This window comes from Harpia harpyja, chromosome 16 (genome assembly GCF_026419915.1).
Source record: "Harpia harpyja isolate bHarHar1 chromosome 16, bHarHar1 primary haplotype, whole genome shotgun sequence".
In the NCBI taxonomy this organism is placed as follows: Eukaryota; Metazoa; Chordata; class Aves; order Accipitriformes; family Accipitridae; genus Harpia; species Harpia harpyja.
The window spans coordinates 3404059-3422971 of record NC_068955.1 but is presented as its reverse complement, the minus strand read 5'-3'; the positions used below and the strand labels follow the sequence as shown (position 1 = coordinate 3422971).

Genomic DNA, 18913 nt, shown 5'->3' with positions numbered 1-18913 from the left:
ACCGTCCCCCCCCCGTGAAACGGGGAACCGCTTCCAGTCACCACAACCAGACCACCGCCTTACGAAATGCTGCTCAGAGGCAGCAAAGCCCTGAGGGAGGACCGGCGGAGTCTTTATTTGGGAAATCCTGTGAGAGGGAGGATAAATGAGGGAAAAGTTGCTCTGGTTGCCCTGTGAGGGAAACCTGGCTCCACCGGCTCCGCGCAGTGCTTGCTTTTGGGCTGCATCTGTCGGGAATTTGTGCACGGGTGGAAGTAGTCGCGTGTGTTGGAAATTCACGCCCAGCCTGAACGCGGGTGGGGGGATGCCTTCACCCTGGGGAACGGCGGGCTCGGTTCTGCGGCCACAGCCGTGGGGACGGGGACGGTTGTGGTGCCGAGCGGGTGCCACGAGAGGGCGTGAAGGGCTGCGCGGCGGGAGGGTGCGATGGTGGCGGGCGTCCCCCTCGCAGGCCTCCTTCGTGGGCCAACGTCCTCCCAGCGGCATCGCCGCCTTCCGCGGTGCCGCCTGTTGCTCCTTCCCCTTCAGGCGTGTGTTTGGGGAGCGTGTGAGCGGGCATCTCCGCCCTGGCGCGGCCCCGGTGGCCATCTTAGCCCCGAGGCTGTCCCCAACCCACCACCTCATGGCGTATGTCCTCCATGGGGAAGGGCAGCTGCTTGAAGCCCATGGAGCTGGAAATGGAGAGGTTTTCCTCAGCGCCAGCTCCGGCACGGGGCACTATGTCCACAAGTACCAGTGTGGCGCTGAGGTAGAGCCGCCATCTTGGGCACTGTGGTGCTGAGGTGGGGCCGCCATCTCGGGTGCCACAGCAGGGTGGCCATCTCGGGCACCATGGCACGGCTGCCATCTTAGGCACCTTGTCACCCGGGGTGACCAGGCTGGGTGGCTGTGGGGCCACCCCGCGTGGCACGGCTGGGGTGATGGGGGCCTTTCCCGCTGGCTGTATAAACAGGCCCCCGCTTCCTCGGCGGCCGGGCGGCCTCCTCCAGGTGCGGCTGGGAATCATTAGGAGCTCTCCGCGCCGGGCTGAGTGTGGGAACTGGAAGAGAAAGCTGGAGAGAGGCCTTCTTTCATCTCCCCACTCCCTCCTCCCCCTGTGTCTGCCAAGCCTGGCTTCCTTTTGAATCCTTTAGCTTGTGCCAAGCGAGGGAGAAGGGGGGGGGGGGGGGATAAAGAGAAAAAGGGAAGAAAAAAAAAAACCCACAGGAATGTGTCCAGGGATCTGGCTTCATTCAGGCTGCCGAGCCCTGAATACCCCAGCTCCCGCTCGGGGAGCCGGAGGGAGGGAGGCCACGGCCGCCCCCGCGACAGAGGCAGGGGGAAAACAAACAGGGAAGCGGCATTTGCGCCGTGGCTGTTACCACAGTGACTGACAAAGGGCTGTCTGGGAGGGGGCCATGGCCGCGTTCCCCCCCCCACCACCACCACCGCCATGGGGCTGGGGAGGCGGGAGCGCCAGGTCAGCGTGTCCCAAGTCCCGCAGAGAGGGGAGCGAGGGCTCTCGGCGTCTGGGCGAAACCCGGGCCGTGTTTCATCCCGGCATGGGGACGTGGTGCCCAGACAGACGCCCTTGTGTCGGGCCTGTCTCTCAGTACAAAGGCGACAGGGCTGCTCGCAGGGAGGGCGCGAGGGGGAGGGTGGGAGGCTTTTCTCCGGCGCTTCAGGAGGATGGGTTTTTGACTCGCTGCCGACTTTATTCCCAGCAAATTAATAATTTCCTCTCGCGGCAACAATGTTGGCCTGTGTGCGTGCGTGTGTGTCGGTGTCTCCCACTGCCCTCCCAACCGCGTTTCCCCCTCTCCCGGCCACGCACGGAGGGTCCGCGCCGCTCACAGCGGACTTCCTCTGGCCTTGTCCTCATCTGGGCTTCTTCCAGCTGTGCGTAACTGTCAGATTCAGCCCAGCTGTGATGGCTGCTGCCTTGGGAGCATCCCGGCGGGAGCGCTGGGCCCGGCTGTGAACTGATGATGTGAGTGCCGGAGGTGGCAGGGAAGCATGTTGGGTGGCAGGGAAAGGCGGCACAGCTCCAGGAAGGAGCTCTCGGCTTTGGAGCCTGTCTGGCAGAGCGCTTGGTGAAATGGGAAAGCAAGCAGGCAAGCAAGCACGCAGGGCAGCCACCAGCACACGCTCGCCTCTGCGCCTGCCTGTGCAGGGTGCTGGAGATGCAGGGCAGCCGCAGGACAAACCCAGCGTGCCGGACGGGAGCACCGGCCACCCCAGCTGCTGCAAAGCGCCTGGCACTTAATCTCATGGTGGTATGTGTCACCCAAGAGTACTTGCATAGCTGTACACACTCGCACGAGCCCGTGCACACACACTTGCCGCTCCTCGCGACAGCGGTCTGCTCGCTCACATGCCTCCCTGTGTGCCATGGCTGTGCTCCGTGCGTGCCCCCTGCGCGTTCACTCCCATCGCCCTGCAACCCGTTCCCACACCGCTCTGCCTGCACGGCTGCCTGGAAACGCGCAGGGCTGCCTGCGTGCCCACCACAGCACAGATACCTCTCTCTTGTGTGGGCGCACAATATGGCATACAGTATCTTCTGGGAATGCAGTCCATTTCTCTGGCAGCATTGTGTTTTGTTCCTTATGTATATCACCGGGGTGGTGCCACAGGTGGGCAATTGTTCCAGCTGACAGCCTGAAAGGCAAAGAAACAAGATTTAACTTCCTGCTATTCAATTAGAGAAAGTGAGCATTCATCACCAGCTGCTGGCTGCTGGCAGGAACAGACCCACCCGCCGCGGCGGGTGCAGGAAAAGCTCTCCTCGGCAGGAAAGCTGCCTGCTGCCGCGGGCACGGCAGGCTCCCTGTGCGGCCCGGCTGCCAGGGCTGCTCTGAAGAGCCTCTAGGTAAGGCTGGATGCTTCCCCTCCTCTCCTCCACTGCAGCCGTCGTTCTCTCCTGTGTTTGTTTTTGGAAGGGAGGTTGCCTGCCTGTTCAAAGCAGCCGCATGGAAAGCACCAGCGTGGTTTGGGGGGGACACTAAGTGGGGAGCAGCCACGCAAGGAGCGAAAGCCACGAGCTTGTAGTGCTGGAGGGGATGTCAGCATGGTGGCTTCCCCCCAGGCCAGCGCCATCACTGCGGGTTCAGCCTCTGCCCTGAACTCTGCACGATCCCTGACCCTGGGGCCTCTTGTGGCTGAGGGTTGGCGGCTTTGGAAGCCCTTTGGACGTGCACTTCCCCTCCTCTGTGCTTGAAGCTTGTCTTGACCGAGCCAGCAGACACTGGCCGGTGTGTGGAGGGGCAGGGGATGATCCCCGTCCCTATTGAGGAGGACTGGGAGCCTCCTTGTCCCTATTTCCCCACACATGTGCACAGTCCCTCATGGTATTTTCTGGGCTGGCAAGGGAGAACAGAACGCGCACTCCAAGTCTGGTAACAAGCCTGCCTTCATCTTTCCCTGTGCTGACTCTGAGCAACCCATGAGGCGCCTACTCACTGAGGCCTTGTGGAAACCCCTGCAGCGCCCAGGCTGCAGTGGGGAACCACAGGGCTTTCAGAGGCTCCCTGGCAGCTCCATGTGCCAGGAGCCCAGGGCCATTCCTGCTCCATTTCCTTTCCTCACTCTTCCCCTCCTGAGGCTGATCCAATTGGAGAAGAGTCTCCTGCTGCCTCCTCTCCCTGTCCCTTCCCCGTGCCATCTGTCCCCAGCACAGCAACATCTTCACAGCTCTGCGCCAGTGGCATTTCTGCTAAAGGTCCTTTTGTGCACCTCTTAGTTGGCTCTCTATTTTTAATCCTTCCATCTCCACAGGGTCTCGGGGTATCCTCCAAGCTGGATGTGATCATCAGGGATACAGTTGGAATCCGTTTCACATTGCTGCACCAAGCCACATGCACACGTATATGTTCACATGCCTACACGCACGCTGGCTGCCGTGCCAGACTTCGCAGCACTGTCACTCTCCCCTGTTGGAGAAGACAGGCGCCCCATCGGGTAGGACCGAGCTGAGCACAGCACCTCGCACGAACATCGGTTATTACCCCAGACTAGGAAGGTAAAACACTGCAGCCAAGACAATCAACAGCAATTAGCCCTTTTGGGAACTCAACTTGAAATGCTGCAGAGGCTTTTTGGTGCGTGCCGATTGCTCTTCCTCCGGTCCTTTGGAAGTGATGCGAGTTGGACATGCCAAACCACTGGTCATGTCTGAGCAAAACTTGGTGCCTCGTGTCATTTCCATGAGGCTGGGAGGGCTCGGGGCGGGGGGGATGTCTGTGAATGTTAAAGGCACTTGTGTACCCAAGCAGTGAACGCACATGCTGTCATTACCTCTGCAATGCCATCTGGCCAGCAGCAATGCAGCTAGAACCAGGGCTGTGTGCAGAAGAACATTTTACAACAGAAAGCAATTAACCGAATAAAGCCCTTTTTAAAATCCAGTAATTAAAAACAGTCCCTCCCCCTTGTTTTCCTTTTAAGCTGAAAGTTGCTGTTTACTCATTTGCTTTACAAAGTGTGCCTTGTTGTGGCTTCAGAAGAAATGAAAGTTTGAAGTGGTTAGAGAAGAAAGGCTTTGGGGCTGGTGCGTTCCAGGCAGGGCGGAGGGGCAGGGGCTCTCCAGCCTGGCTTGTTTGTATTTGTTCTTGTCTACTCACAAGATCGCTAAACACACATTTAACAAGTGGTGAAACTGTCTACCAGCCTGATCTCTCCCAGGGTTCATGAGAAGAGGCCTGGCACATTAGCATTGCTGGGGGAAGGGGAGGGGGAGAACAGGCCTTTTGAAGGGTTGGTGTTTTGGGGCTGAGCAAGGGAAGGGCTCCTTGTGCAGGCCAAGTCGCAAACAAAGGCATTGTGTTCCCCGGAGCCCTTGGGGACTGGCCCCAGGGGAAGGCCAGGGCCTCGCTTCACCAGCGGTTGGGTTTTCCCATCCCGGCTCCTCTTGTTGCTTTAGCACGGGTTCAGCCTTAAGGCCACCCGTGTCCTTCCAGCACCCAGAGACAGGAGCGGGACTGGCACCTCGAGTCAGCTCAGCCTGCCCCGACAGCCAAGAGCCAAGGAACCCACCGCAGCGTGGAGCGCTGCAGCGTTCATGGAGACCATCCTGTACCGCTGCAGCTCGCCTCGTCCGCATTGCCCTCTCCAGGTCTGAAATGTGAGAGAGGAGCAGACCTGTGTCCACCGACAGTAGGTTTCTGGGCCCTCTCTGGGTAGCCACAGGGGAGCCCTGACCTCGGTTTGGGCTTCTGGATGAGCCAGTAACCCCAGCTGTCAGCAGGGCTGGTGCAATATTAATTACCACTCATTGCTGCTTCTCTGTAAAGTGAATGCCCAGTGCATTAGCATCATTATGGGTGGGGAAACTGAGGCATATCAAGGGCATTCAGTCCTAAAACGCTGGCGTCGTCTGACACTGTCGGGATGCACTGCCGATTCCGGAGCAGGAAGGCAATCCTGTCCCTGGCTGTCCTCCAGCCCCACCGACCTGGGGACGCAGTGACAGAGCAGTCTTATGCCTGGCATTCACAGCTGCGGGTCCCAGCCTTGCCCTGGGTATGGGCTCAGGGGGACAAGCGCCGTCTTACGAGGCAGAAGCTCTTGCAGAGACAGCAGCACCTCTGAGGTGTCCCAGCCATGGGCTCGGGAGGTGCAGCCTCATGGTGCCCCATCCCACGGGGTTTGCACGGCTGTCCAAGCCGAGCCGCATTCCTGGCCGCGGCGGCAGACCCGGGCGCAGACCCGCCGCGGGGCAATAGGCGTGAGGACACAGACAGCGGTGCCAGGGTGGTGAGGGTAGCACCGAGTTTCAGTCAGGCCCCGAGCAGATACAGGATCTGCCCTGTCCCTGCCTGGGGAAGGGTTAGGCCACAGGTTTGTGGGAAAATGTTGTTTTTCCCTCCCCTGGACTGCCCCTAGCAGTCGGCTGGGCCGGCTCTGAATTGCGTGGGCCGGGGAAGTGGGGGGGGAGTTAACAATTGTAGTGCCTCTGGCTTGGAGCAGAGCCACGGCAAACAATCCTCTCCTGGCCGCGCTCCAGATCTGACAAAACACGGAGGTGATATCGTATTCGTACCTACATGCTTTCATCCCAGATCACCTCCCGAAAGCCCTGCATGATTCTCCCTTCTGTGATGAATCCCTCTGCTTAGCCACAGAACAAGACAGCCTGTCCACAGTATTGCAGCCAGGAATCCCATCCAGCATCCCTGCGAGGCCTCTGCTTTTGAAATTACAGCTGTGGATCTGGCAGCCAGTGGTGGGACCTGAGGTTAGAAGGTGATGTTGACTGAAGACGTGCGGACAGGGCATTCCAGGCATGCACGGGGTTAAATCGGAGGTGTCAGTTCACGGGGAGGTAACAGATATGTCCTGCTCCTCACTGCCTCTGGCTTTCCAGAAGCATTGCCCTCCCTCCCACATTCCAGCTGCTGCAGCTTTTCACAGCTGGCCGCTCTCCGGGGACATTTCCCAGAGCTGAGCAGGAGGGAGGGGAGCAAGCGGCTGTGGTCCCAGCACTGAAGGGGGGGTTGGTGGCTGGGCTGACTGTCACCCCCCCCAGGGAACCTTGGCCTGGAGTCCTTCACCCCCAGGAGCGGGCTGGCACAGGCAAACCTGGGCAATCCCAGGTCCCTGGCAGGGATCCACCCTCAGCCCTGGCCCGGAGAGTTTTTCCTGCTGCAGAGAAGGGACATCAATCTTTGCAGCTCACTTATTCCTTGGCCTCCAAAGCAGGGTAGCCAATTAGTGCTGGGTGTGATGGATGGCTTAGCCCCGTCCTCGTGACACCCATCCTCTGGAAACGGCTCCCACCACACAGAGGCACAGCCAGCCATAGCGGGGGACGGCTCTCACCCGCCTCCAGAGTCCCAGAGGGTCTCACAGGGGTCTCAGGGATGGGGAAAGGCACTGCAGCAGTGCTTGCTGAGCTCCCAGAGACATTGCAGGAGGGGAAACAGCCCTGAATGCTGGGCCAGGGTTGATAATTCAGGGCCTGGGGAGACATTTCCTCTAATAATTCCCTGACTTGGCTGTGGCAAAGCCCGTAGCCCTCTGGGGAGGAGCAGATCAGCTCTGGGCAGATGTTGGTCACCTACTGTTTGTGGCTCTGCACTTGGGGCCGGGCTTTGCCATCACAAGATAGTGTACTGTGGGAATAGCTTGCACGGACACTCGGTGAGAGGCAAGCAGGCAGCAGAAATCCCATTGCTGCACTTAGACCCCATCTCCCCTAGCATCACCCCTTGTCCGCAGTGAGGTAGGTCTGCCCTCTCTCTCCCGTGAGACATGGGCGATGCTTACTGAAACCTGGCTTCCCTCGCACGCAGCTAAACCCTTTTAATCCTTCCCTGTCGTCTCCATTGAACCGACCTGCGAGGGGTCTCAGCACCGTCTCTGCTTCGGCTGCTCCACAGCGCAGCTAATCCTGGGGTGGTTCAGATGGCCCTCCCAATCCCCCAGGGTTCGCTGGGGGCGACTATAAACAACTCTCCAGGAGCACAGGCTGGAAAACGGATCCGATTACAGGAGAAGTGGGTTTCGGGGCCCCTGCTCTGTTCATAATGAAGTGTAATCCTAGAAAAACATGTTGCCAATTACACTTCAATTGAACCCAGATAATGATGCTTAGACAAGGCCCAGAAAAGATGGAGTCTGGACAGTGAATTCCTTTCTAATGGAGAAGAAAAGTGTTCCTCCGTGGCAGGTCTGGGCTCCGCTTGGTTCAGGCTCATTGTGATATGAGCAAGAGATTGAAATAACCAATCTCTGGATCCCATTTAAATGGTTTTATCAGTGGAAAGAGTATTAATCTCTCAAACACACATGTTTATGGGAAGTTTAGTTTGGAGATGTACGTATTTTTAACTGAAATCACTCTGGAAAGGGTGGAGGAGTGGGTCTCAAAATTGCTAAAATAACACATTTCTAATTCTTCTGGTTCAAAGAAACTTTTCATTTTGAAATGTAAGCTAATAACAGCTCGGTTTCTTGACCACTTTTTATAGTGAAAATTAGAACAAAACATCAAAATTATAGAAACAAAGTGCTATAACCTAAGGCAAAGGTTTTATTCTCATTTTGGGGGGTTTACAAACACTTCTGAGATGTCAGCTTTCCACTCCAATGCAGGTTGGCTGGTTCAGGTCTCTGTTGGTTTAGTTTGGGAGGGAGGATGATGAGGTTCAGTCTCAAAAAATGGTCATGGGGGCCGTGCCTTGCTCTGCCTCTGTGTGCTGGGCTGGGGCAGGCGTGGGTGAAGGGCAGGCGGTAGCTGGCATTTGGCTTTTACGGGAGCTGCTTGCAAGGTGCTGGGGGATTGCAGATGTCTCGGGGTTGGCGGGTGCAGTGCGGGTGAGCTGGCAGAGATGGCTGAGGCAGATAGGGAGCACCCGACCACGTGTCCGGGCACCTCCTCGCACGGGAGACGGGTGGCGGGGTGGCTTGGCTGGCCCGAGCGGCGACGGGCTGTTATCGCCGCCACAGTCTTTGCAAAAGGCTTTGGGAAACCCACGTGTTGCCAGATCTCAGAGCTGATTATTTTTTTCAAAATAAAAGGCATTATTTTTGTACTGCGAACCTCCTCTTCAGCTCTCTCCCTCCTCCCCTCTCTCTCTCTCCCACACACACACGTTTTTTGCTGCCTTGGGGGATTTTAGCAGCACAGGGCTCTGAAAAACAGACTCCTACCTCCTTCCCGCAAGCTGAGGGAAAGCAAGATGCTCTCTAGATACTGGGCTGCGGGTCAAAGTTTCCAGCGTTACAGAATGAGACAAGAAAACAGCAATTCATCCTAGTGTCATAAAACCTAAAGTTGGGCTTTGGTCGGTTTGTTTTACAGGGTAGGTCTCAAATGCCCTGGCAGTGCCATGAGCTGGCACTTGAAGACGCTCCAAGGCTGTGGGAGCATGGCAGGGGGCCGAGCTCCCGACGGGACCACCGCGGCACGGTGCCGGGGTGCCGAACCCATCCCGACGCCTCCGAGCACGGTGCCACCGCTGCCGTCCCGGCCCTCGGCCGTGGCCGCTGATTAATCCCAGGCGAGAGCCCTTTGAGCGGCATCCTCAAACAGCACCGCGCTTCGAATAAGCTGGTTTCCATCTGAATCATAAGTCTCCAAAAGTGCCTGCGCCGCGCAGAGCCGGGCAGACATGTGTGTGCGTGTGGGGCTGGATGTTGATTTTTCCCTGAAACAACTCAAGGCTTTATCAGTCCCATCTCTTTCCCACGGTTTTCTGTTGCCAGTGAGGTCACTGGTCCCTTTAAACTGGGGCTGAGGCCAATGTGCAGCGGGTGGAAGGGGGGCCGTGGGCAGGAGGGGGGGGGGACATGAGACGGTTCACACAGACTGTTCCTTTTACAGGAAGACTTGGGATTTCGACCAGCGAGCGGGAGGAGGCGGAGGGGGTAGAGGAGGCGGGGGGGGGGCCTGGGAACCTGGGAGCGCCGGCGCGGCCGCGTAATCCGTCACTCCCGGGAGATGTCTCATTAACCCATTAACCAGGGAGGTTGGGGACGTGCTGGGAGGAGAGCGAGGGAGAAGCCGGGGGTGTGAAAGGCAGAGTGCGGGCAGGGGAGGAGCCGTGCGAGGCAGGCACGCACTGGGGCCAGCTCCTCCGCGCAGCCCGGGGAGGGACGGCACTTCCCCGAGGACGGCGGGGAAGGACGGCGGTGGCCTCCGGGGCCACGCGTGGGGCAGCCTCGCCGAGTCCACCGGCTTCACCCCCTAGAGCCCCGCGGGGACGCGGCCGCCCGGCGCCGCCTGCGAGGATGAAGCGGTTGTGCGAGGAGAGCTCGTCCGACACGGAGTCGGACGGCACCATCGACGTGGGCCGGGAGGAGGAGTACAGGTGAGGACGCGCCGCCGGCGGCAGCTCCTTCCCGGGGCTCCGGGCGGTGGGACGAAGTCGGGTTTTGGGGTCTCTGCTGCCGGGCAGCTCGGCATGCTGCGGGGGAACCCGGGCTGGAGAGGGAGTTCCCCGGTACCGGGCCACGGCGCTTGCTCTGCCCCGGAGCTTGCAGCGGCTCCCTGCGAGCTTCTCCGGGCGGCCGAGTTCGGCGCTTGCCGGGGCACGGCGCGGGAGGGCACCGGGCTCAGCCACGGACTCGCCGGGAGTCGCCTGGCACCTCGCTTAACCCCTTCGGGCTGGGCCGGTCCTGCCCTGGGCAAGGACGGGCGGGGGGCAGGCTGGATCACTCCAGCGTGCAAGCGTGGGCTGGTGCTGGCGTTAGGACTGACCCGGCAAGGAAACCCAAGTCGCGGTACAAGTATTGAAGCCGTGTTACGAGCTGATCGCATTCAAGAAAATGCCTTATTCAAGCCAGAGCAATTGCCTTCTCTGCCAGAGAAGGGCAGCTCTGATCTTCGTTAGCGGGAGCCCGGTTGCTCGCAGGTCTCTGCACCCCGAGATGGGGCAGTCGTGTCCCCCCCAGAGCAAAGGCACCCATCAGCTGCCCGGATGCTGCTGCAGTCCCAGCGATTCAAGGGCTCCCAGGGAAAGTGGAAGAAACGAGGAGGTTTTGCATTAGAAACGCTTCTGCTCTGCTGATGCATTTCTAATGCACCAGCTGGGGCTTTGATCTTTATTAAAGAGGGAGCCCGTGCAGTCTGGCCAGCAAAGGGTGCCCTGCTTTAAGCGTGCACTTTCAGTATCGCAGTTCGCAGGCTCCATCCCATCACTGCTGAGCTGCAGTTTCGGCTCTGGGGCTTTGCTGCTTGGTGAAATAGTGAGTAAATACTGAGGACAGGACCTCTGCGTGGTTCCCCAGGGAATGTCCTCAGGCTTCGCCCTGCTCCCCTGGGCCGTGGCTCTGCTGGCAGAGGGCATCCCCAGCCACCGCTCGCAGCCCGGGTTCCCATGCTGTGTCAGCCATTCGCGGGCATTGCCCGGGCTCTGAGCGTGCAGACGGTGCTGGGGATGAAGGAAGGGCTCTGTTATTTGTTCTCGTCCGAAAATCAGCTGCTTTTGAACTCTTGTTTCAGTAGCCAAGTGTCCCCCTCTCTCTGCGTCCAGCGAGGCCCCAGATGAATTCATTCCCTTTTGCCGCTTGGTATCCTGAGCAGAGAAGTCGCCCTGTCTGGTGCCAAGCTCAGGTTCTCATGGGACTAAATTAATGAGTCTGCTTCTCACTGATATGGTCACAGTAGAGTTGGGCATGTCCGACACGTAATGTCCTGCACAAATTCACTCACGTAACTTTACGTGGTTTCCAAGTGCATCAGTATTTAACCTACCTTCCTGCTGCAAATGAAATATATCCCACTTCTTTACATCAGCGCAGCACACTGAGTCTATAGTACCCCGGTGGATGAAATAGAGGAATTGTCATAATGTTTTATTTCAGTAAACAGTAACAATGAATTTTTGATCTCTCTCTGGTGCTGCTAATATGTCTTCTCAAGCCAGTCGTAGAACTAGGCAGCGCTGTGATCTGGTGGCATTTGTATACAAGTATATTGTTGCTCGTGTCACGCAAACACATGGCCAAAAGAGCTGTTCCTGCCTTGACAGAGTTTACACCCCAAGTAATGGGGTCCTACATGGGACGCTGGCGGATCGGGCAAAATGAAACACTTCCAGGTGGGGAGCGCGGTAGAACGATTAGGGCAGAGGGAGGCAGCCAGGCAGTCTGGCTGGGGTTCCCAGCCCATTACCCATCGGTTGAGTGGTTTGGGCAAACCAGTTTCCCTGTAGAGTGGGGATGAGTCACTCCGGGTGTGAGGCTTGGTTCAGTGCGTGTAGCAGGTTTAGACTCCGGGGTCACTGCAAAAGTGCAAGATACTGCTTGGTTTTGGGGTGGGTTTTTTTGCTTTTTGCTTTGAATGAACAGCCAAAGTTATGCTGTAAATGATAAAGTCGAGCAAAGAGCAATGCAGAAATTTTAATCATCAGAGAATATAGTTACGGTATCTTTTATGTGATTCAAATCAAACACATTTTTGAAACATATTTTGCAGTAAGCTATGTCTTTATATCCACATCTGGAACTGTAGTTCACAAAGAGCAACGCGTTCGGACAGCTCTGCAAAGAGTTTCAAAATTCACTGTTATAGACTCCTTGAGTGCGTACTCTGCATTCCTGCGCTGCTAGGCGAATTCAGTACCTGCCCCCTGCACATATAACACCCCAGCGTCCGCGCAGAGCCCATTTTCACACCATAAGTGCTCACCGTATGTGCATTTATGTATACTGGCAATGCATGTTCGTACTTGCGAAGCCAGCCAGCACCTATGCCCAGAGAAAGCCCACCCAGCAGACATTCAAATAGGGTACCTGTATGGAGATGAGCGGAGCATTCAGTAGTAGAACGTGTTATTTCGTCTGATTGTGTAAAACCACTTCTGAAAGCACCTCACTTGGGCCTAACAAAATGTATTTTTAATGGGCTGAGTTTGGTCTAGTTTTTGGCTTGCTGTGCAGACAGTACTGTCTCTGCAGAAACATCTTTAATAGACTGCTATTAAAATGCTTCGTCAAACTGAATAATATTTTGATTTGACAGGGTGAACCCAAATGCCACTTTCCAGATTTGTATGTCTTGCGCGGTCTCCGGGTCCCTCCGGAGCGCTGTGCTGGCCAGGATTGCAGACTGCCGTCTCGCCTGCGTGTTAACATCCCTGCACCGAGTTTCGTAAGGCGCAGAAACAGCCCTGAGCCAGTCCCACTTCCAGAGGGAGAAACCCTGCTTGGGGGAGGTGGAAGGTCGCCTGGCCGGCCTCCCCTCCAAGCGGAGGGGTTTTGCTCCAAGGAGTTTCCCACGCCTGGTTATCCATCATTATGGAGACTTCACCTCCGTGGGGACCTAAGGATTGAACTTTGCCTCCCTGTGCATGTCTAGTGCTGACCTTTGGTGGTTTTAGCCTCACCCGTGCCCACCAGGCACTGGATGGTTTGTGGGGCCGTTCTCCATAGTCTGTCCCCCCGTGTCCCTTGTCCCTCAAGCAGAGCTGGTCCTTGGGGCTGTCGGCCAGCAGGCACAGTCTCTGCTCTGTCACCTCCTGCCGGGTGTTCCCCCTGACCAGGTCCTGGCCCCTCTTTGTCTGGTTCAGGGGTATCCATGCATTCAGATTATCGTGGCCCACCCCAAAAATTGTGGTTTGTGAAGCGACTCTGCAGGAAGCCCTCAGAAACCACATCAACGCGGCCGTTAGCCTCACCCTGAGGAGCAACCAGCCCTTTGCTGCCGCCCTGGGTGGGAGCTCAGATACACGTTCATGCTATCGCAGCGCCGAGATGCAAAGCCCTGCAGACAGGGCAGGCTCAGACACGAGAGCTGGGAGGTTCACACATGGAGAAAAAAAAGGCCATGACTCCAGAGCTCGGATCACTGCTTTTCCAGCCCTGTGGAGATACCAGCACAGGCTGAGATTGAAGGAGATGTGTGCCTGGTAGCGGATGGACAGTTTGGTGCAGAAATCTGTCCCAGGCTGGTGGGAAACTCTCGGAGGGGAGAGAGTGGGATTTGAGTGTCTGCTTGGTTCCCCATCCCCAATTCCTGAGCTCTGTGTTGTGGGTAAAAATGAGATGGGAACCACAGAAGATGTTATTTGGGGGGGGGGGGGGGAACTGCAGATGGCAAACGTGTGTAAAGCATATGTGCAACAGAAGTTTCTCTCCAGCTAGTGCAAGAAATTATTCCCTCTTCTTCCTTTCCAGCCATGTTTCCAGGTCTGTGTCTCCCACTACGACATCTCAGATACAAGCCAGGAAGAAGAGGAGAGGGGTGAGTCTCATTTATGTTGGGGGTGTTGGCATTACGTATGGGGGTGGCTGTGCTGTGTCTCCCTGGGGGGTTTGGCTGGTTCCAGCTGTGTGCCAGGGCTCCCCGTGACATCCCCTGTGTGCAATGGGGTGCTGTTGGCACATCCTTACTGTGGGGACGCAGTGCAAAATCGACTTTACACTGTTCCCTGCTCCATCTCCTGCAGAGCTCTGCCCACAGCCAATTGGAGATCTTTTGCAGAGGTTTGGCCTCAAATCTGGCAGAAAGGGGTGGGGATAGGGGTGGAGGAGAGCAATTTCACCTGGAGAGCAATTTTCACCTATCACACCAGTCAGTTAATGTTTCTTTGCTCAGCTTTTGCACCCAAAACATTTACTTACATGGCCCTGTTCAAAGCGCCTCTCTCAACCTGCCATAGCTGTTAATGAGGGCTTTAGACCCACGAGCTGTGGCTGTAAATGACCATGGTTTCTTCTCTCCACTTGGAAATCTCCCACAGATCATTGAGAAGCGGCGCCGTGACCGTATCAACAGCAGCCTCTCCGAACTGCGGCGCCTGGTGCCCACCGCCTTTGAGAAGCAGGTAAGTGTGTCCATGATTTCCACCCATCCTCCCGTGCGGGCTGTGTTTCAGAATGAGAAAGTCTGGAGCAATGCTATGTCTTTCTTATCATCATCACTTCAGGGAGTAAGTAGGTGGTGAAGCTGGGTGGTAAAACAATATTAACAAATATTCAGGAGCCCTAGGGAGGATAAATTCAGTCCAGAAAGTGTTTTGCAGATATGAAGATGCACGGAAATGGGGATTTTCAATTTGCATCGGGGCATCTTGGGAAAGGAGCTCCTTTTTCTACTCACTTGATGTAAAAACCAGAGCCAATGCTCTGGCTGGGTGCCCTGCTCCAATCTGAGCCCTCCTGCGCTTCAGGAGGGTTTCAGGAAGGAGGTCATTGGGCATAACACAGCCCCTGAGAGGCACAAAACCCTAGACCAAAAAATGATGAATTGCTCTTTTTTCCTGCTCCCAACATACAGGGGTCTTCCAAGCTGGAGAAGGCAGAAATTCTACAAATGACAGTAGATCACTTAAAAATGCTTCACGCCACTGGAGGAACAGGTAAGAACTGTTTTTAGAAGCATACGGGTGAGGTGAAGGTGAAAACCTGGAAGGAAAATTCCCCATCAGCCTCAGTAGCAAGCAATACCTTGATGCTGGTGTGCCTTGCTAACACCAGCCAGCACCAAAATGAATGCTGCCCTGCCTGCTTCCCAAGGGAAATATTTTCTGAGGGAGGGCAGATGGACATTTCCTGCCCTGTTGTTTTTCATATGGGTCAGCATCCCATGCATCCATTTGGCAGACTGGGGTATGTGGGATGGCAAGTCCCACAGACCTGCAGGGACGGCACCCTGCTAAAAGCTGTCCAGCCAGAGACGTGCTTAGTCCTGCTCAGAAATGGAGCCTGCTTCCAGAAAAACGATATTAAACTCTTTACCTCCTCCCTGGGATACATTTCCTGCAGAGGCTGGATTCTGCATGGGGACTCTGCAAATAAACAAGGCTTTTTTCCCTTTCTGTTCTTTTTTTTGTGTCTCTTCGTTGTTATAAGAAGAGAGAGGGAGCCCTGTGCAAAATTCAACAAAGGTCTTATTTGTACTGAGACCTCAGTACAGACCCTCTGTCCTGTTCCAGTTAACAGGATGGAGATCACAGCTCCAGTAAAGAAGCCTCTGGCTTGCTTACCACCCATTTTTGGCTTGCTGGGGACATTGCTGGCATCCAGGCTTTGGTTCAGAGCTGTAACTTGGTCTGGAACATTTGTTTAGATATTCAGTTTGACTGCACTGCAACAAAGGGCTGTATTGTCACGAGAGACCCTGTCAAGCAAAGTGGTCCAGCGCTTCACTGTGCTGTGACATTCTCTGCTTTATTGCTTATCGTCTCATGAAGCTGCAAGTAGGGAGCAGAAGCCTAAAAATCAGCCATTGGTTGCATTTTATCTTGTTGATTTCTGTGGCTTTGAGCTTTCTTGGTCCAGTGGTTTTGGTTCTGCCACTGTCCTGTGTCCTTCAGCCGGACATCTGTTTAAGTCAAGTATAAAGATTGGGACCCAGGTAGAGGAAAATGGTGTTGTGGATCGAGGAGAAACAGTGTCCCGCTGTTCTGCAAGACCAGGGATGGTCCATTTGCAACGAGGGACCCAGTGCCCACCTAGCCCACAGTCACGTCTCCAGCAGCGAAAACTGATAGAGTCCAATAGGAAAAAATTTTTCCTTCCCGAGCACAGTTAATGAAACCTCTTACTCATCTCACATGCTGGAGTAAGAGGTTTCATGACCCTGGCAGTTTTATCCCGATGAGATAACCGCAGATGCTATTCTCATGCACGCAAATGTCCAGTCCTTTCGGACACCCACTTGGCTATCTGCTTCAGTAATATCACACGGCAGCAAAGTGCCTCAAGTGAAACACACAGTGCATTAGAGAGGGTAGTGAAATCAAAGCACATTCCTGGGCTCTGCATGGACTTACTGTCACCCATGTCCTCTCCCTACAGGCTTCTTAGATGCTCGAGCTCTGGCCGTGGATTACAGGAGTATCGGCTTCCGTGAATGTCTCACCGAAGTTGTCAGGTACCTGGGCATCCTCGAGGGCCAAAACACTGCCGACCCCATCCGTCTGCGACTCCTCTCCCACCTGAATAATTATGTGGCAGAAATGGAGCCTTCGCCTGTGGCCACTTCTCTCCTGCCCATCCAGACATGGCCGTGGTCCTTCCTCCACAGTGCTGCTGGCCCCGTGCAAATCCCCAGGAGGGAGGCTGCTCCCGCTCCAGTTGTTTTGACTGCATCTTCCTTGGCTTACCCAAGCCCCGCTGTGAGGCCAGCCCCGCTTCGCCGTGTCCCCAGCGACATGCTGCCATCCCGCCGAAGCTTTCTGGCCAGCAGGATGGCCTCTTCCAGCCGCAGGGCCCGAGGCGCGGGCTCATCCACGGCCATAGCAGCTGTGCCCAGGATGCCATCGCCAGCGGGCATATTGAGAGAGGGCTCATCCAAGAGCAGCCAAATCGCGACGTTCCTCTTCTCACCAGCCTCTGCCGGCATCCCCATTCCACCGGCTTACACAGCGCCTCCTGCCTTGGGCGCTGCCGCGCAGGGACCCGGGATCAGGGTTGGGACATCCAGGATCTGCCGCTCCTGGGCTACTGAAATCGGGGCTTTCTGACCCTCCCCTCCCCTTCGGAGACAGGAATTCTTCAGCACTCATTGCCCACAGGCCTAAGAACAAACTCAGCTGAAAAGGCATCTTTCCTGCTTTGCAGAAGCCAAGGATCCATAAAGAAAATTCTCTTTACTCTTCCCTCCCTCCTCACACCGCTTTCTTTGCCTCACCATCACACGTCCTCTCCCTCGTGATGCCTGCAAACGTAAATCACATCCAATTCGATGCACTTGTCTGCATGCGGCTGTACTCCAGATCCTTCCGGCTACGAGGGAGGGGGCACACGCAGATCTCAACCCTGTTCCTTCTCCAGCAAATCCCTCTGCAGAGCCCAGTGTTGCTCTCCTTTGGAAAACAGCCAACCTTGAAATACTGTCTTATTTCCTTGGGGACTCAAGAGCTGCCAGAGACTTGCTCATGCTGATTCCCTGTGATGTGTCCCCCAGCTGCAGCACCTAATTTTGATGTGGTGGGACAGACTCAGCTCAGCCCCCTCCCCAGCATTGCTGGCACCCGGCAAGGTGGCTAGGGCCCCCCCCAGCTACCTTAGCGAACTGGCTGCCTGCTAATCCCCATGCTTTCCTTGCTGCATTACCAGCTTTTCCCACTTACGTGCCCTTAAGGTGGAGTGAGGCAACAGCTTAACAGAGCTCGTTCCCACAGCCGAGCTGAAATACGCCGTGTCTGCAGGGCCTGTGCTGGGTCCCTGCACAAACCGTGCAGGAGCAGCTGGCCAGGCTGCCTGGGTGGAGGGAGGCTTCTGCAGCCCTTGCTCTGCACTGAGGTGTGAAGAGGCGAGATGAGGCAAGACAGGGGATTTCAAAGGGACGTCTCTCACGGAGGGGAAGGCTCTGACGGCCAAAGCGAGAAGAAAAGGCATTTCCCTCTGCCAGTCTCCCTGCCGGAGCCATCTCTCCTCCATCCCCTGCTGAACAGCTGTGACTGCGAAGGGGGGGAATGGGTCAGACCAGCCTGCATTTGAAGTGCCTCCTTCATTCTCTCTTAGCTCTGCATCCCTCACCCTCTCCTCCCAAACGTCTCTGTTTTCTTTCTTCAGCACCATGTTTTGGTCTCACATTGCTCATCCCTCTCCCTGGGCCAGGACCAAAACCCACTAAGGTTTCACAGCAGACCTCAGCAAGCTCTGGGTCTGCACTTGTCCTGATTACTGAGAGCTTTTTCTGACTTGGCCTGCATGCCCCTAGATAACTGACGCAGCAGATATGCTTCTGCTCCTCCAGCTGTCCTCCCCTCCTCTCTTCTTTGGGCAGAAAGGAATAGAAGGTTGAAGCTCTCAAGCCACCCTGCTCCTGTGCCACGTCTCTAACTCCCATGGTGGCCAGGGCAGGGTCTCCCAGTGCTCCTCCTCGTCTGAACAGCCCTCACTCCCTGCATCTGTGCCTTGACTTGCTGGGCTACACGTGCAGAATAGCCTGGACCTAGTTGCATGCCCACCCCAAGGAGTCTTGCCCACCTCTACAGCACTGTGACATGAAAAGAGAGAAAAGCAGGGAAAGGTCAGTGCAAACAAAGGTAAAAAAGAGGGAGAAGACCTCTCTTGAATGGGAGAGCCTCTCCCCATGCCTCAGGTCAAACACACAGCCGGTTAGACTGTGTGGATGAGCTGGTGTTTGTGGTCCTACAGATTGTACCTGCCATGTGCATGTCAATGTATGTATCTGCTATTGTTTTGGAAGTGAGTCCCTCCCAGTTGTTTTGATGAAAGTCGTCACACTTAACACAGAAATGCTTCCACTACTTCTCCTCACCCTTGTCCTGAAGTGCCAGAATCAGCCAGGAACAACATATTCCCTTTTAATAAAGTCAGAGGAGGTCCCCGCAGACCCCGGTTGTTCCTGCGGCTGGTTGGCACGCTAGAGCTCACAGCAAATAGCCCAGCCTCACTTTACACTGTGCAGAGCTGTTAGATTCACAAGCTGTGACATCCAGCAAAGGTGTCAAATAAAGTCTTTCAAACCCCTGTCCTGGTTGTGAAATGTAGTGTTGATGTGAATCTATTCTGC

The 18913-nt window shown here is 55.9% G+C and overlaps 1 protein-coding gene across 1 annotated transcript; it reads left to right on the top strand.

Moving 5' to 3' along the window:
• Positions 1 to 9399: 9399 nt before the first annotated feature.
• Positions 9400 to 18873, top strand: HEYL (hes related family bHLH transcription factor with YRPW motif like). The gene is made up of 5 exons (XM_052811648.1): positions 9400 to 9791; positions 13600 to 13666; positions 14166 to 14249; positions 14702 to 14783; positions 16225 to 18873. Exons 1-5 carry the CDS (start codon positions 9712 to 9714, stop codon positions 16890 to 16892), a joined length of 981 nt encoding a protein of 326 aa, XP_052667608.1. The 5' UTR covers positions 9400 to 9711; the 3' UTR covers positions 16893 to 18873.
• Positions 18874 to 18913: the final 40 nt, after the last annotated feature.

Coding starts and splice junctions, on each gene's coding strand:
- HEYL (XM_052811648.1), top strand. CDS start 9,712: ATGAAGCGGTTGTGCGAGGAGAGCTCGTCCGACACGGAGTCGGACGGC. Junction 9,792..13,599: donor GGCCGGGAGGAGGAGTACAG/GTGAGGACGCGC, acceptor CTTCCTTTCCAG/CCATGTTTCCAGGTCTGTGT. Junction 14,250..14,701: donor CCACCGCCTTTGAGAAGCAG/GTAAGTGTGTCC, acceptor CCCAACATACAG/GGGTCTTCCAAGCTGGAGAA.